Source organism: Ptychodera flava, chromosome 18, assembly GCF_041260155.1.
Source record: "Ptychodera flava strain L36383 chromosome 18, AS_Pfla_20210202, whole genome shotgun sequence".
In the NCBI taxonomy this organism is placed as follows: Eukaryota; Metazoa; Hemichordata; class Enteropneusta; family Ptychoderidae; genus Ptychodera; species Ptychodera flava.
The window spans coordinates 39,425,649-39,441,132 of NC_091945.1; the positions used below are offsets into that span (position 1 = coordinate 39,425,649).

At 44.7% G+C, this 15,484-nt stretch overlaps 3 protein-coding genes across 3 annotated transcripts in view; 2 read left to right on the forward strand and 1 right to left on the reverse strand.

Annotated features, from left to right (window-relative positions):
* The window catches only part of LOC139117571 (dnaJ homolog subfamily A member 1-like), an 88,566-nt gene extending 82,597 nt beyond the window's left edge, over positions 1-5,969 (reverse strand). The window contains exon 1 of the mRNA XM_070680800.1: positions 5,768-5,969. The gene's annotated coding sequence lies outside the window, so the exon portion shown is untranslated. The remainder of the gene's footprint in view (positions 1-5,767) is intronic.
* A 350-nt stretch (positions 5,970-6,319) lies between these two features.
* Positions 6,320-15,484, forward strand: part of LOC139117570 (synaptic vesicle glycoprotein 2C-like) — a 98,267-nt gene continuing 89,102 nt past the window's right edge. The window contains exon 1 of the mRNA XM_070680797.1: positions 6,320-6,474. Coding sequence (XP_070536898.1) covers positions 6,405-6,474 — 70 coding nt within the window. The 5' untranslated portion in view covers positions 6,320-6,404. The remainder of the gene's footprint in view (positions 6,475-15,484) is intronic.
* LOC139117569 (uncharacterized) lies at positions 6,472-14,805 on the forward strand. The gene is made up of 2 exons (XM_070680796.1): positions 6,472-9,180; positions 9,357-14,805. Exon 2 carries the CDS (start codon positions 12,561-12,563, stop codon positions 14,469-14,471), a length of 1,911 nt encoding a protein of 636 aa, XP_070536897.1. The 5' UTR covers positions 6,472-9,180; positions 9,357-12,560; the 3' UTR covers positions 14,472-14,805.

The window sequence follows — 15,484 nt, forward strand, 5'->3', positions numbered from 1 at the left end:
ATACGATTCCAACGATATACTGCTTGCCTATGTTGACCCCATAATCGAGGGAGGAGATAGAGTTTGAAAACGTACAGTCACATCGGAATGAAAAATGTACTTTGCCATGTTATAATTTTGCTTTTGTATGCACATGCACTGTACTCAGGCTTACGCTCGCTTGTGCCGGGATTAAAATCGTACGAGACACGGCGCTGAAACAAATACAAATGACATGGCTCATTGGCTGTATCTATGTATTGTGAACCGGTATTACTGTTAATCATGTCATTTCTCGATCGCACGAAATATGAATCAATGTTCATTTTTGCACGGTCCTTGAACTGTAAAGACTAGAACAGATAGGAACGTGGCTTTGCATTGCCAACTGTCGACAAAACCTTTTTGTTACGACGCGTTTATAGGGTTGCGTTGCCGGTCTTCTGCCGGGAACCGGCTGATGTAAACAACACTGGCCGTACGTAAAACTACAAAGGTGCTACGCAGTACGCTATCAGTATATATATGTTACTGCATGCTCACAGGATACTGAAGTGTTTACAGAACTTCCACGATCGCTTGTTGAAAATTGCGGTCTATTAAACGTTAACAACCGGCGTCAACAGCTTTGCTGGTTTGGAAGGGGTGTCAATTCAGTGCAGCTTGCGTTCGCCGAAATGTGTTTCTGTCACTGTCACTGCATAGCCGCAGAGCTGACAAGTAACTCGGTAATGCATGCTATCAATGTTGAATGTATCAGACACTGCCGCATTTGTGCTAAAAGTTCCATCCTTATATCTACTGAAACCACAAAAACCGTGTCGTACATGTCTCTGGCTGATGATAAGTAGATATACCGGTACGTGCGTACAAGAAAAACTTTCCACTGTCAGTCTAAATCTTTTCGAGGCGATCGCAACGCGCTGATGACTGTAGCTGCATGTACTCAACTATTGTATCGCGTTTCTATGGGTGCGTACGCACAATGGGGTTAACGGGCGTGCAGGCCGATCTCCGTGTGTACAAATCGCATTGCATCATGGGTACTTTCACGTACCGTGTGCTGGTCACTGATTTGTCAGCATCATATCCAAACTTGGCAAGGCTTGCTGAGATAGCCTTAACAATTCCAGTATCCACTGCAGGTATGTGTGTAATGCATTTATAGACACTTACAAAGCAGGGTATTGTTTATATTTTATCTGTCAATGAATATTTTTATTGAATTGATGTCAAGTTTTCTTGTTTATATGTTACACATGTAATTTTTTTTAACAATGTGTACAATGTGTGATGATAATGAGGGTCATTTTCAACATTTTTCATGTATTTTCTTAAATTGTGAGAGAGGATTTAGTGCCCTTGGTCGTGTGAAGACTCGTATCCGCAACAAATTGTCCCAGGTTCTAAATGCACTTCTCATGGTATCTATAGAAGGACCGACTCCAGCTAACTTCAATTACACCAGAGCAGCAAAGATATGGAGTGAGATGAAACACAGAGGAAGATCTGCCTTGCTTTTGATAGTTAGTTAGAAAGTGGCCAGTGTCATATAAGCACTCTCCAGTTAAAACAGCAATAATACTTTCAAGTTTTGTACCAATGCAATCTTATTTGTCTTAAATTATTATCATATACCAACATTCACGTGCCTGTGTAAAGCAATAGGAGAAAGCGCCCTCAGATCCGTGCATTTGTTTTACGTATCATGCCCCGGCCCGGTGCCTAAATATGGGCAATCGCGTGCATTTCTGAACTATCTCGATTCTGGTTACTACGCGCGTTGCTATCCACAAACGTTCCATTCGTACACAAAGCCAGCACGAGATCAGGAAAACGTCTGTTCGCTCAGATTGTAGTTGCGCGTGGCGACAGTGGAGCCGCGCAGGTGACATCGGCTTTTATTTCTAAATTCTAGTGAAATCCTGTGTATACTAAGTGCGTGCCTGTTCAGTATAAATTACAAGAAACTGACATCACGCTTTTGTCCTTCTTACACCTCAATTTCAGCCTTGATCTCTGTTGGTCACGTAATAAACGGATGTTGCTTTGCGCGTTCTGGAATTCTGCAGGTAAACAAATGACGTCATTATGTATGTCAATCCGCGACGGGAAGCGGCCATCGTATTTATGAAAAACTGATACAAATGGCGATAAATATTTGATATCGCACGCATCTTTATCTCCTAAACAATGTTGAATATTATGTAAACTACATATTTATCATTCCATAAGGTATATGATAAAACCTTTACGGCCCTGATACGGCTTTTGCGGCCCTTGGTCGTACGGCGTACGGGCCCTCGCACGCTTGGGCCCTTCCGCCGTACGACCTCGGGCCGCATCAGGGCCGTAAAGATTATACTGTATGATTTTTGTCAATAGAAATGACAGTATGTAAATAAATAGGAGTAATTGTAATTTTGAGTCCTGCTATTTTTGTGTGTATTGTTGTGACATAATTGATGGTACAGATGACAATTTCAAAAGAAACTGTGGTTAAACCCTAAAATCTACATTATGCAAATTATTTGAATGTATTATGCAAATGAGTCGCCCTGCTTTCCTCTTGGCCTGGGCAGAACACTGATAATTATAAGATGGGTAGAGAGATCTCCATCGTCGAGGGCATGGTGCGATTTAAGGCCGTTCTAAATTTAAGCAGAGATTACCGCATAAGCCTGACGGTTTTAAGATATGGCAGCTATGCGACTCCAGCACAGCATACATCGCTAACTTTGCACCGTACCTAGGTGTTAAATTTCAGGATCGGACTGACGGGAGACGCCAGGAGTGAGGTGTGGTGAAAAGAATTACGATGGAGCTGGTCCAGTTATTTTGTAGATATAATCACAGCCTTTTTTGTGATAGCCTGTTTAACACAGTCGTTACTGCCAGAGAGCTGATGGAGACCGGGATCTACATGGTTGGGAGCTTTAACCGCTGTAATCGTCGCACCATGCCCCCTCAATTAATTCCGCCGGGTAAGAGGAAGCGCCTTCCTCTGTCAGTTGGGGATATGAAAGCCACGACCAGAACGGACTCTCGTCTTAACATCACCGCTTATAAGGATAGTAACGCCCAGATGCTGATATTGAATACGGTCTATCCAGCCTATGAGTGCGTGCCAGAGGGGGAGGGAGACGAGCAGCGACAAGTGCCTCTGTCGCTGTATAATTATCGCTGGTACATAGGAGTTGTTGACCACGCCAACCAGAAGCCCAAGTACTTTCACACCGGGCGGAAGAGCCACAGATGGTGGACATATCTGGCATGTTATCTGATTGATGTTGCCCTTGTGTATGCATATATGCTTCAAGCATGTACACCCTGATATAAGCTGACCCATAAGATGTTTCATCTCCATGTCGGAAAACAGCTCATTGGCGGTTATTATGGGCGATCGCAGCCAAGTGTGGGAGAGGTCGAGGCCACCGTTTCTCTTGCCTCCTACATAAATCCCCCTAATCAGCAGATGCACGTTGTCAGCCGTTTGGAGGGACGGCAGAAATGCTGTAAGTATGCAGCAGAGAGGGTAAGACCACTGCCAGCGGACGACTGTCTAAGACGTTCATCTTCACGGGGGCGAGTGTTTTGCAGCGTTTCATCATCGCATGATGCTGCGAGGCAAGAGGAGCATTGGAGTGCAGACCATTGCTCACACACCCCAGACGACATCCACCATCAAGAGAACCCGACTTACATGTAGATAAACTCATAACACAGACCGGGGATAGCTTCTCCCTACAGTGGTGCTCTTCTTGACTGTATTCTTGCGATTTACACATACCATGATCAAATTTTGAGCACGGTTGTGCCGTTTGTTTGTGCTTTACGATCCACTGATTGTAAATTGAAACACGCATTATTTTGTACCACGATTTAATTTTTGTAACATGGACCTGGCACTCGGACGTCGAGTCAGACTCCGAGATTTATTGTTTGGCATATTGAAAATTATTCCCGAATAAAATACTCTACCATGACCGCATATTTTTGTTCGCTTTGTTTGTACCTCAGTTTCGCTTTGGGCTGCTCATTAGGACGCTACATCACTGGGTGAACGTGCCATCGTATCACGTGGGAGGGGTTCAGCCCAACGGAGGCTGTGCTCGTGCGACGCAGATGTCCCAACCATCTTTTCCAAGGGGGTAGTGCATATAGCAATTGCACTACCCTGAACTAAGGTGGTATAAAACCGCACAATACTAACAATTGCACAACTAACCTGTTAGGAAACAGTAACACTAACGAAGTAACTGTGCACTGAAGTGGCCAAACTACGTACACGCTTTCCTTCAATGGCAAAGCTGAGTCGTTGACACTACGTCAAAACCGACTTCACACTGTGCGACTCTCCCAAGTCGTTCAAAGTACGTGGCCAAATGACACAACCCAGGGGGAACAGGACAGGTTTGAGGGTGCTGCCACACCCATAGCACTAACCCCTGGGTCTTCTACTAACCCACGAGCGAGGTGATGTTTCCATGGCGTGGACGTGCGTGATGGTGGACGAGCTTTACTTCCGCAAAAGTAAGCTCGAAACGGCGATAAAAGTACACATCCCTCGGGGCAAACAACGCCCAAGACCTCGTTATTTTCTCCACACAACCCCATGAGCAGGTGCCCCTCTATACGGGCATGCAAAAATTTTGGAAGTCTAACACGTATATGGTCGGTACTCGTACCCCGAAAATGTGGTATTTTCCTGCCAAATGCCTGGCAGGAAAGCGTGCAGGAGAGCCAATCTTCTGCAGACACGAAATAGGGGGCCGGTTTTGACCGACTTGGCAGGATAATGGACATGGGCGTTCGGCAGGAAAAGGGATAAACGGTCATGCTCTACGCTAATAAAATAACTGATTCGTATCTTCAAAGGCAAGGAGAAAAAGTCTGTGGTATTTTGCTATAGTTTTTGGTACACAAGTTACGCAAATTTAGGGAAAAAACTTCATGTCAGACGCAATTTTTCCCTCATATTTTGCAGGTGGAGAGCAGGCAGTGAAACCACAAGTCACAGGCAGGCTAGTTGAAAAAGGCTGGGTTAGCTGGGGATTAGCGAGTTAGTGACTCAAATATGATTTGCTCATGAAGAGTGTTTAGAGATGTTCCAGTGACGTCCAACATTGTTCACTTTGAAATAACAGTCACATCAGTTATACATCTTTGTGTTTTGAGTAAAATAATTGCGTGGCTAATCAATTTTTGCTGTGGCCACAGTACCTCTAGAGGGACTGTGCTGTGGCTAATGTTTTTTTTTTTTTGCATGAATTAGCCACACCAGCAGACCTTGGCTAATTTGAAAAAAAATCCTAGCGCGAACACTGAATAACATACCAAGCTAAGAGGGTGAAAATACATGTGTTTTTGGCTCAATACCACTTTTTACTGACTTGGCAGATGGGGAAGTGATACTCTCTGGCAGGGAAAGGGTAACCATGGAGCTAAAAATCCGTTACTAGCTCCATGGGGTTACCAATCAGTTTCCACGAGTCAGAGCTACATAGCGTGGAGCTTGCTAGAAAGTAGCAGGGAGTGATTAAAACAGCCGTGTATCACCATGGTGACTCGAGGATTGCACTTGGACATCGATTGATTGACATATTAGCACGGTATATCTAAAAATAAGCTTTTAAAGCTGGAAGTTTCGGGTGGTGGAGCCGCGCAATGCCGAAGCAAACTGCAGGTACAGAACATGTACCATCACAATGACTGTCTCCTATTACCGGCATTTTACCGACCAAGGCTCGTTATATGGCGTTTATAAAAGACAAAAAGTGAAACTCACCTGGATTTCTTCAAATGAAAGATAGTGTGGCGTTGAACAGTTTGAGATTTTATCTGTCGTCAACACAATGAATATGATCTAGCTTTAAATAATACCAGTGAAACAGAGCGAACGAGGTAGAATATTCTGGAGTTCTTTTGTGAAACGGAAGTGACGAATAGGTGGTCAAATGCGGTTCACATGACGATGCTGAAGTTATTTTCGTATTCGTTTTTGTATTCGTATTCGTATTTGGCTGGTTTTCAGCTGGTCCCCGCCTCAGTGGCACTAACGACCTGATTTCGGGGTGCATCCAACTGCCCGGACAAGATATAAGAGACCTTGGCAAGCGAAGATGCTTAACAGATCCCAATCGGTTTTAAGTATTTTTTTTTTCAAATGAAATGAGGTAAACAAAATTCTTTAAAATCTTCAGATGCAAATTTATGTACATCTAACAAAATTTGGCAGATGAAATTACGAACCATATTATTACAATATTTAAACCTCAGTAAATACCGCACATTTCATACCTGAAACCTGGACTAAAAATACCAATTTCTGTCAGCGACTTCAATACGAATACGTAAACGAATACGAAAATAACTTCAGCATCGTGATTGGAACTGCTTAACCGATCGTAGTCGAGTCTTCTGTTATGGCTGATGAAAAAGACCGACTCCTTGATCTGGACGAGGAAGGGGAGATCGGAGAACCTGAAATAGTCGGTGAGAGTACAAAATTAAGCTGAAGTTTGGACATATATATAATGTAGCCCATTACACGGGCGTCTGGCCTGTCGCTTCGCCAATCCCATGGGACCGTGATGTAACACAACGTTCGGGAAGCGACTGGCCGGCCAAGCGCCTGTCGCCCTTTACGATGATCCAAGTTCCGATTTCGTCAGCAAAGCACACTACACCAAAAGGGGGATTCTCTCCTGATCGGGAGAAGTTCTCCTGATCGGGGGTTACTCTGAATCTGTTTGCGAAATTGAGATGTTGTTGGCCCCGATCGGGAGAGTTTCTCCCGACTGGGAGACTTCTCCTTATCGGGAGACTTTCCAATCATCTTCTTCAGTTCCCGAAACATGCAGTGTAAGAGGTCACTGCAATATGCAAAATAATAGCGTTGATCGCGATTTCAGGTTTGTTACTAAATATAGCTGCACGCACGCGACTTTTGGACAACGCTGCCTAAAATTCGGAAAAACTTTGTTGTTGCATACGCGGCTGTTGTGGCAGCTTGTAGTCTGAGCCATAAAGTACCACGAACTAGCATGACTTTTAGTAACCATTGTAACACGACCAGGTTTTATTTTCGTCGTCCATGCGGAAAGTGCAGACAAATATTATTATGCATAATATTATATAGTGCTCAGCCCTTGGTGTCGCGCCAGGCGTTGAGATTAAAATGTTATTTGTATCGATTCATGATTAGTAATCATAAAGGATAAAATAGAATTAATTGTTACTTTCTATATACGTTTGTACAAGTATGACCGGTTTACCCTCTGATGACAGTTCACATACAAGATGTCAGACCCTGTAGGTATAGATTTTTCCTGCCAAGTCGGTGAAAATCCGCTTGAAATTCGGTGTAGCCAGAATCTAAGCACTGGTGACCGTTATTCTCCCAACCCGGTGGAAATCGGACCCTTTTTGGGTACCCTCTTTCCTGCCAAGTCGACGGCACTACGTTTTGCTATCCCCTGTGCGTTTAGGGGTCATCCGAGGAGAGGTTTTCTGACAAGGAACGCCTTTTCCCCTCGAAATGGGTTTGCAGGGAGTCGATAGACAGGGAAAGGTGCAGAAACCTGTCCGCCAGTCCCCCACACCCGAGGGGGGGCTGGGTTTTTTTTACTGCTTTTTAGCGGACTTGGCAGGATAGCATGGTGACGTTTTCTGGCGGAGTTGGACGTACTTGGCTGCCTAGCACTATAGAGATTGCTGCCGAACTTTGACCAACTCGGCAATGCTAATCTAGAAGGCTACCTCTTGTAAATGACTTGGCAGATATGCGGATGGTGCGAGACGAAAGTCACTTATTCAGTTGTGCGTGACTGAAAATGAGAACGTATTTTTGACGGGACGGCTCGACTTGTTCCTCCGATGGAACGGATATGAACGACTCGGAAATACCATTACAAACTGGTGTCCGACGTACTAAGCTGGGCTTCAGCTCTGCAAGTTCAAGCCAGACAACGTCCTTCACCGCCTTGGCCGTGCCATTCAATGGACATAGCTTTGGATTTTTATTTATTCCATCGTCCAAAGTATTGGCTCTGGTTTGCAGGCAAACGTATCCTCTTGCCGACGCATTGGTAACTACGTACGCTGTTTGCGTACAGAGAATTCATAAGGTCAATAAGGTCAATGTGTAGTCTGCTACGGGGATACTGCCTGCATTTAGCAGGGACTGCTTTTGTTATGCAAACCAGCTAGCAGTACAATATGGCTGCCAGGCATGTGGACACGTCGATGGCTAGAACAATGGAAGCATATTGCGTTGCACCCGTGCATCGCAAAAGTGAACTGAAGACTTGGGTGTAATGACTGGTTATCACTGGTTAGCTGCAGCCAAAGCCTTGTCGGTACAAACCCGTTCCTGACTGAGGACCACTCGATTAAGTCAGTAATGAACGGTAACACTCATAAACCAACTCCCAACTGAGCTGGCTACACTACGTGGAGCTGTGCTTCAATGGCTCAGCCATGTCGTTAATACAACGGCAAAAACGTAGTTTTTGTGCTACACTGCCAAGTCGTTGCAGGTACGTATTCAATTGACCCTACCCTGGGGAAACAGGACAGGTTTGCGGTGCTGCTGCACCCCTAGCACGACCCTCAGGGTCTCTGACTAACAGACGAGTGAGGTGATGTTTGTGCCTAGCGGACGTGCGTAATACTGAAGGAGTTTATTTCCGAAAAAATAAACATGGAACGGCAATAAAATGACGCACTCCCAGGGGCAAACAAAGCCGGTGACCTCAATTTTTTTCTGCAGTAACCCTTGAGCTCCTTCCCCTGTCTACGGGCATGTAGAAATTATCGAAGTCTAACACGTATAAGTACGGCTAAAACAACCCTGAAAATGGGCGATTTCTGCCAAAATGCCTGGCAGGATAACATGCAGGAGAGCCAATCTTTTACAGGCACATATTATGGGGCGGTTTTCTACTGACTTGGCAAAATAACGGTGTGATGAATTGACCCTTCATGACCCTTACTAGATTTTCTGAAGATCGCCCTCTATCTTTCTTAAGGCCCTCTGACACAAAGGTCAAGAAACTTCTTGGTAAAACAATTAAAAGGTTAAAGATTAAATTACACCCAGGCAGACACGTTTTTTCCTCCACTGTCTTAAAGCAAGTAGACATGCCACGTGGATCTCACAAACACTCCAGCCAAAAGTAGGACTGTAGGCGCAACGATGTAAGTTGATTTCCTTTTATGACTTTCCAATTATTTAGAGGACCATTTTGAATGCAGTGCTTAGATATTTTGGTAGAATTTAGTTCTTTTATTCCGTTTACTTTGAACTTGATTTACCTCGACTCTCCGATGTAGACAATGAATGACCTTGTATTTTAATCTCTTTATTTACCCAGTTTTCACCACTTCTTGAATAAACCTATCCTAAACTAAAGCAACTGAGGGTGGTTATTTCTTGGAGTGGTTGGCACTTAGCGGATACAAAAGTAACTGGACTCCGCCACAGTGAAAAATCGTTGGAAGTGAAAAATCGTCGCAAGTGAAAAATTGCTGAAAACCAGTGAACCATTGGACAAGACACTGGCTCGAGTGCACAGCGGACACTGGCATATAGGCTACAAGGTAGGCCAACTGTATACACATATACAGCCAACTACAACTGACTCAAAGAAACTATAATGGATGAAGATAAAGTCGAAGGAGCTGAACTACCAGCCCACACAGAATCTCAAAATGAAAATCAAGGAGATATTTCTAAGACAGAAAATACCACAGAACAAACAAAGGAAGGGGCGGTTCCCAGTGGGACTGCTGAAGGTGGATCTGCTGCCCGAACTGAAGGGCGCCCTCTACAGGACAGTAGTAAAAACGAAAGAGGACTGCTCTATGCTACCTTGAACACTGAAAAGGCCCTGTCAAGCATTTGGAACCAAACAGGGGAGTTCTCATCGACCTCAGGGGGATGCAGGACCAACAGAAAGCAAAATTGATACAGCAGAGGCACTTTCCAAGGAATATGAACAAACTTGGAACAAACTTCAGAGACTTTATCAACAAGACAAGACTCCAGAAGGTAAGGGGCATGCAGAATTAACGGAAATAAACTTCAATAGGAACATTGAACAAGCAAATGAATACATTAACGATGCAAAGACAAGGAGAGCTGAAAACAGCGCCCTCAACTTCGAATCACCATCCGAACGAGGATCTACACAAGGCAGCTTGCGTAGTTCACACAGAACCAGATCATCAACATCATCCAGAACAAACGCATTAAAGGCACAAGGCAAGGCACGCTCTGCAGCAAGAGAGGCAGAGTATATGAAGACAATTGCTCACCATCAAGCTAAGATCAAAGTTATCGAAGCTGAAATGAAAGCAGAAAAGGCAAGGATCGACGCAGAAACCCTCCAGCAAGTAGCGGAAGAAAATTCCTTACCAGTACAGACACTTACTACACCAGACCAGTCATCAAACGACCATGTATCACGATACATTGCAATGAAAAGAGAAATGAAGCATGATCCATTACCAGCACTGAACTTTACCGAGTTCATACCCAAAGCACAAAATAAAGGCTTAGAATCATCCCCTCTACTGATACAACCAGGACAGGGAACACCAACAGAATCAGGTGAGACAGTCACACCTACTTCAAATCAACAGACACCTACAACAAGCCAGAACAACAACAACATGCAACCTCTGACGGAGATAGCCCAAATGATGGCCCGTCAACGTTTACCACTACAACAACCAATAACATTTGGAGGCGACCCAACCATGTACATGTCATGGAAAAGATCATTCGAGGCCACTGTGACAACGGCCTGCATACAGACATCTGAGAAACTTGACTTCCTGCATAAATACACGCAGGGAGATCCGCAGAAAATTGTTGAAGACCATCTACAGCGATACGTAGACGACCCAGACGAGTCATACAGAGAGGCTTGGATAGAACTAGAAGACAGATTCGGCAACCCTGCAGTCATCACCGCAGTAATCCTGGAAAGACTGAAGTCCTTCCCGAAAGTTAAACCAGACGAAAGCAAAAAGCTACTCGAACTATCAGACTTGTGCTCTAACACAGAGGCACACATGAGAAAACTTCCTGACCTTTCGTCCCTCAATACACCACAGGGACTCAAGCCCGTCATGGAGAAGTTACCAAGATTCGTCCTCAACAAGTGGAGAGATAACGTGGCATCATACAAACGACGCCACAAAACATTTCCTCCATTCAAGTTCTTCAAAGACTTCCTAAAAGACACAGCGAAAGCAGCATGCGATCCTGATATTCCAAGACCAGACGACACACACACCTGGAACAAGTAAGTCAAAATCCAGTCAACAAACGAAGACTAGAGCGCGTGTACACGCAACGAAATCATCAAATGAAGAAAAACAATGTCTCTTTCACGAGGCTACAGGACATGACCTGAAGATTGCAAAGCATTTGCAAAGCAACCAGTTGCTGACAGAATTGAACTGTGTAAGAAGAAAGGCTTATGCTTTAAATGCACTGAGAAACATCTCGCCAAAGACTGCACATCGACCATCGAGTGCGCCATATGCAAGAGCAAGAAACACATCACCTGTCTCCACGCTACACCCGGTGACAGGTCTAAGCAGAAAACAACCGAAGCTAAACCAGAAGATAAAGAAAAGGAAACCCAAGAAGCTACAACAAAATGTACCAGACTCACGAAATGCCCAGCCGGACGTTCGTGTGGGAAGATAGTCCTCGCAAAGGTGTATACACAAGACCGACCAGCAGACTACATAGAAACTTACGTAGTCCTAGACGACCAGTCCAACGCCTGTATGGGTGATAGCCACCTCTTCGACGCACTGAAGATACACGGCCCAGACCTTGAATACGAACTGTCAACATGCAGTGGCAAAGGAGAACTCAGAAAGGGACGACGTAGCAACCGCGTCATCATAGAATCACATGACGGAAAGAAAAAATTCTCTCTTCCCGTCCTGCTAGAAAACGACAACATACCGAGTGACAAGAACGAAATACCCACACCAGACATTTGCAAGGCCTTCAAACATCTGAAGCCCATCATCGATTACATTCCAGAACCAAAAAAGAATGTCGGAATTCATCTCCTCATCGGCAGAAACTGCCCAGAACCACTGAAAGTCAGAGAAACAAGGAACGGACCTGTTAACTCGCCTTGGGCTCAACGCACCGACCTAGGGTGGACAATTTCAGGTGAACTGTGCCTAGAGACAGCAAGAGGTGTAATCCGCACTTCAGTACACCGTACTACTGCAACCCTCAACAGCTACGATGAATCGGCGCTCGAATGTAATCATCACATCCACATCAAAGACATAATAAGCCCGAAACCCGTCAACTTCGGCACCACCGTCTTCAAGCGGACACCTTACGACGAACAAAAGGCACCCTCCATTGAAGACAAGCAATTCCTGGACATCATGCAACGAGAAGTCCATGTAAATGAGGAAGGAAATCTAGAACTTCCTCTCCCTTCAGGCAAGACCCGAAGAAATTACCGAACAACCGACAGTCAGCTCTGAACCGATTCTACAATCTACAGAATCAGTTTCAGCGTAAACCACAAATGATGGAAGAATACTTTCAGTTTATGAAGAAAATAACGGAACGTGACCACGCAAGTCCTGTTCCAGAAGATGAAATAGATGCCGACAACGCATGGTACCTACCACACTTCGGTGTCTACCATCCCAAGAAACAGCAGATCAGAGTAGTATTCGACTCCAGTGCAAAGTACAATGGAGTCTCCTTGAACGACGCATTGCTTCAGGGACCTGACCAAATGAACAGCCTCCTCGGTATCCTGCTACGATTCCGACGCGAGCAGACAGCAGTAATGGGCGACGTAGAACAAATGTTTCATAGCTTCCACGTCAACAAAGAACACAGAGACTATCTGCGCTTCTTTTGGTTCAAAGACAACGACCCCATGAAACCAGTAATTCAGTACAGAATGAACGTACACCTGTTCGGCAATGTCTCCTCACCAGCCATTGCTACCTTCGGACTGAGAAAGATCGCTGAAGACGGCGTATCTACATACGGAGAAGACGTGAAAGAGTTCATCGACAAGAACTTTTACGTCGACGACGGACTAACCTCAGCACCAGATGCACAGAAAGCTATTAGTCTCATCAATAGAACAAGAGACTTACTAGCGACCAGAAACGTTAACTTCCACAAGATCGTTTCTAATGACGAAGAAGTCATGACAGCACTTCCAGACGAAGTACGAGCCAAAGATCTACAGAGTTTGGATTTCAACCAAGACACCTTACCGACACAGAGATCATTAGGGGTCAAGTGGTCTCTAGAGGCGGACGCATTCACATTCGAAGTAGACTTGAAGGAGAAGCCATTCTCACGGCGGGGAGTACTGGCGATCGTCAACTCAATATACGATCCACTCGGTATACTCGCACCAGTTTCCATAGAAGGAAAACTAATACTACGAGGCCTCATGACAGAAACTAAAGGACGCAACTCATCAAACCTTGGATGGGATGAAACGCTACCAGAGAAATATTTGCCCAGATGGACCCGCTGGTGCAACAACCTCAACTACATCACAAAGATACAGCTACAGCGATGCTGCACTCCACCCACTGAGTGTCACATTTTCTCCGACGCCAGCAATGACGCCATAGGTGGCGTAGCGTACCTGTGGTTGACCAACCATGAAGACAACATCAACGTATCATTCATACTTGGCAAAGCAAAGGTAAACCCGACTCATGCAGTCTCCATACCTCGCCTAGAACTGTGTGCAGCCGTCCTAGCGACAGAACTCGCACAGAAGATCACATCAGAAATCGGCCTGAACATCGACAACGTCACATATCACACGGACAGCGAAATCGTCCTTGGATATATAAACAACACCTCGAAACGTTTCCACGTATACGTAGCGAACAGAGTAGAAAAGATACACAACATCTCATCACCACACCAGTGGCGACATGTGTCTACACACGAAAATCCAGCTGACATCGCATCACGCAGTGTACCAGCCCAAAAACTCAACTCAACTATTTGGCTATCAGGACCAGCATTCCTGTGGCAGCGAGACGAGCAAGACAACCACGAAGAAACAGAACACAAACACACAGTACAGTACGCAGCGAAACTTCCGTTCAGAAAGACGCGTTTCCGACGTGACTTTTTCACGACAATACTCAGTCTGAGACGCGTTTCAGACGCGTCTCAGACGCGTCTAGGACGCGTCCAAAACGCGACTGTTATTCATGTATGTAAATTGTATGCACCAGAGGTCATGCAAAAAAACGCACCGCGAACTTGTCTAAAGCAGCCAGTAGGTTGCACCAGAATTTTTTCAAATGAGAGTTACCGTTTTTTTGACGCAGTCAAGAAAATATTCATCAACTTGTCAATTTCAATTTCATTTGGTATCTCTAAATTGTCTCAATTTGGATCGACCCTTTGCCCGAAACCCTATCAAGTTTTACTGCCAACGTAGAGTTGCGTTGCCTTGGGGACACAGTGTCCCTGGTATAGACGTTGCTGAAATTTGTAGTCAACACTTTGCTAATTCACATGCCAAAGTCCCTACGGACATCAGAAAACAATGGGTTATTTTTTTGTGCTGCCAGGAAATTATATGGGCATTTCACGGAAGTGGTAAACATTTTGCTATGCTAGAATTTGAAACACATCATGGGATATACTGTATCCTCATACATGCAATGTCATCGCCCCAGCCAGCAGAATTTCCACTCATACAGCAGCAGTTACAGAGGAACGGGATAGGTACATGTATAGAGATCAATAAAGACATGACTTTTACACCTCTCTGTCCTTGTCTAACGTAGCATTTCTACAACTGTTTCGATAAATAGCTGGGGATATTCATCGTCGTAATCCACGTGCCTCTTTACGGCGATAGCTTAGCGCTACCCGTTTTTGCGTAGGTCAGTGCAGCGGAGCGGAGATTTGCATGCTCTGGCTCGCAAGAATTGGGATATTGCGATTTGACGAAGTACACATGAAGCTATAGTCTATAGCACGTTTATAAAAACATCGTGTGGTCACTTAGAAATATACGTGGGACATTCCTTTTGCCAAATGCCAGTGAACAAGGAATATGAACGGACAAAAGACAAAATTCTACAGTCTCTGTCTTGCGTAGTCTTTTCAGAATTGTTTCAGAGCCTGGTACGGCCGGGTCGCCGAGTCCACACCGCTGACATGTTACAAGTGAACAATTCACGTTCACAGACTTGTTGCGAAACATCCGGCCTTGACTATCTTTCAGGAGGGACGTTCACTTTATCTCACAATAATAATTAAAGAATGAAATAATATGGACAAGGTCTGGTCTTTCCAAGTTTTAGTTTATAACTGATCAAAATCCTATGAATTGCATTTTCACTGCGATTTGTGGTTGAATTTCTTTGTGACTGGACAACGACATTTTGCATACTCCTGCTTTTTACCACTTCGTGAAAATGGTATCGCCCATCCAACGCTACA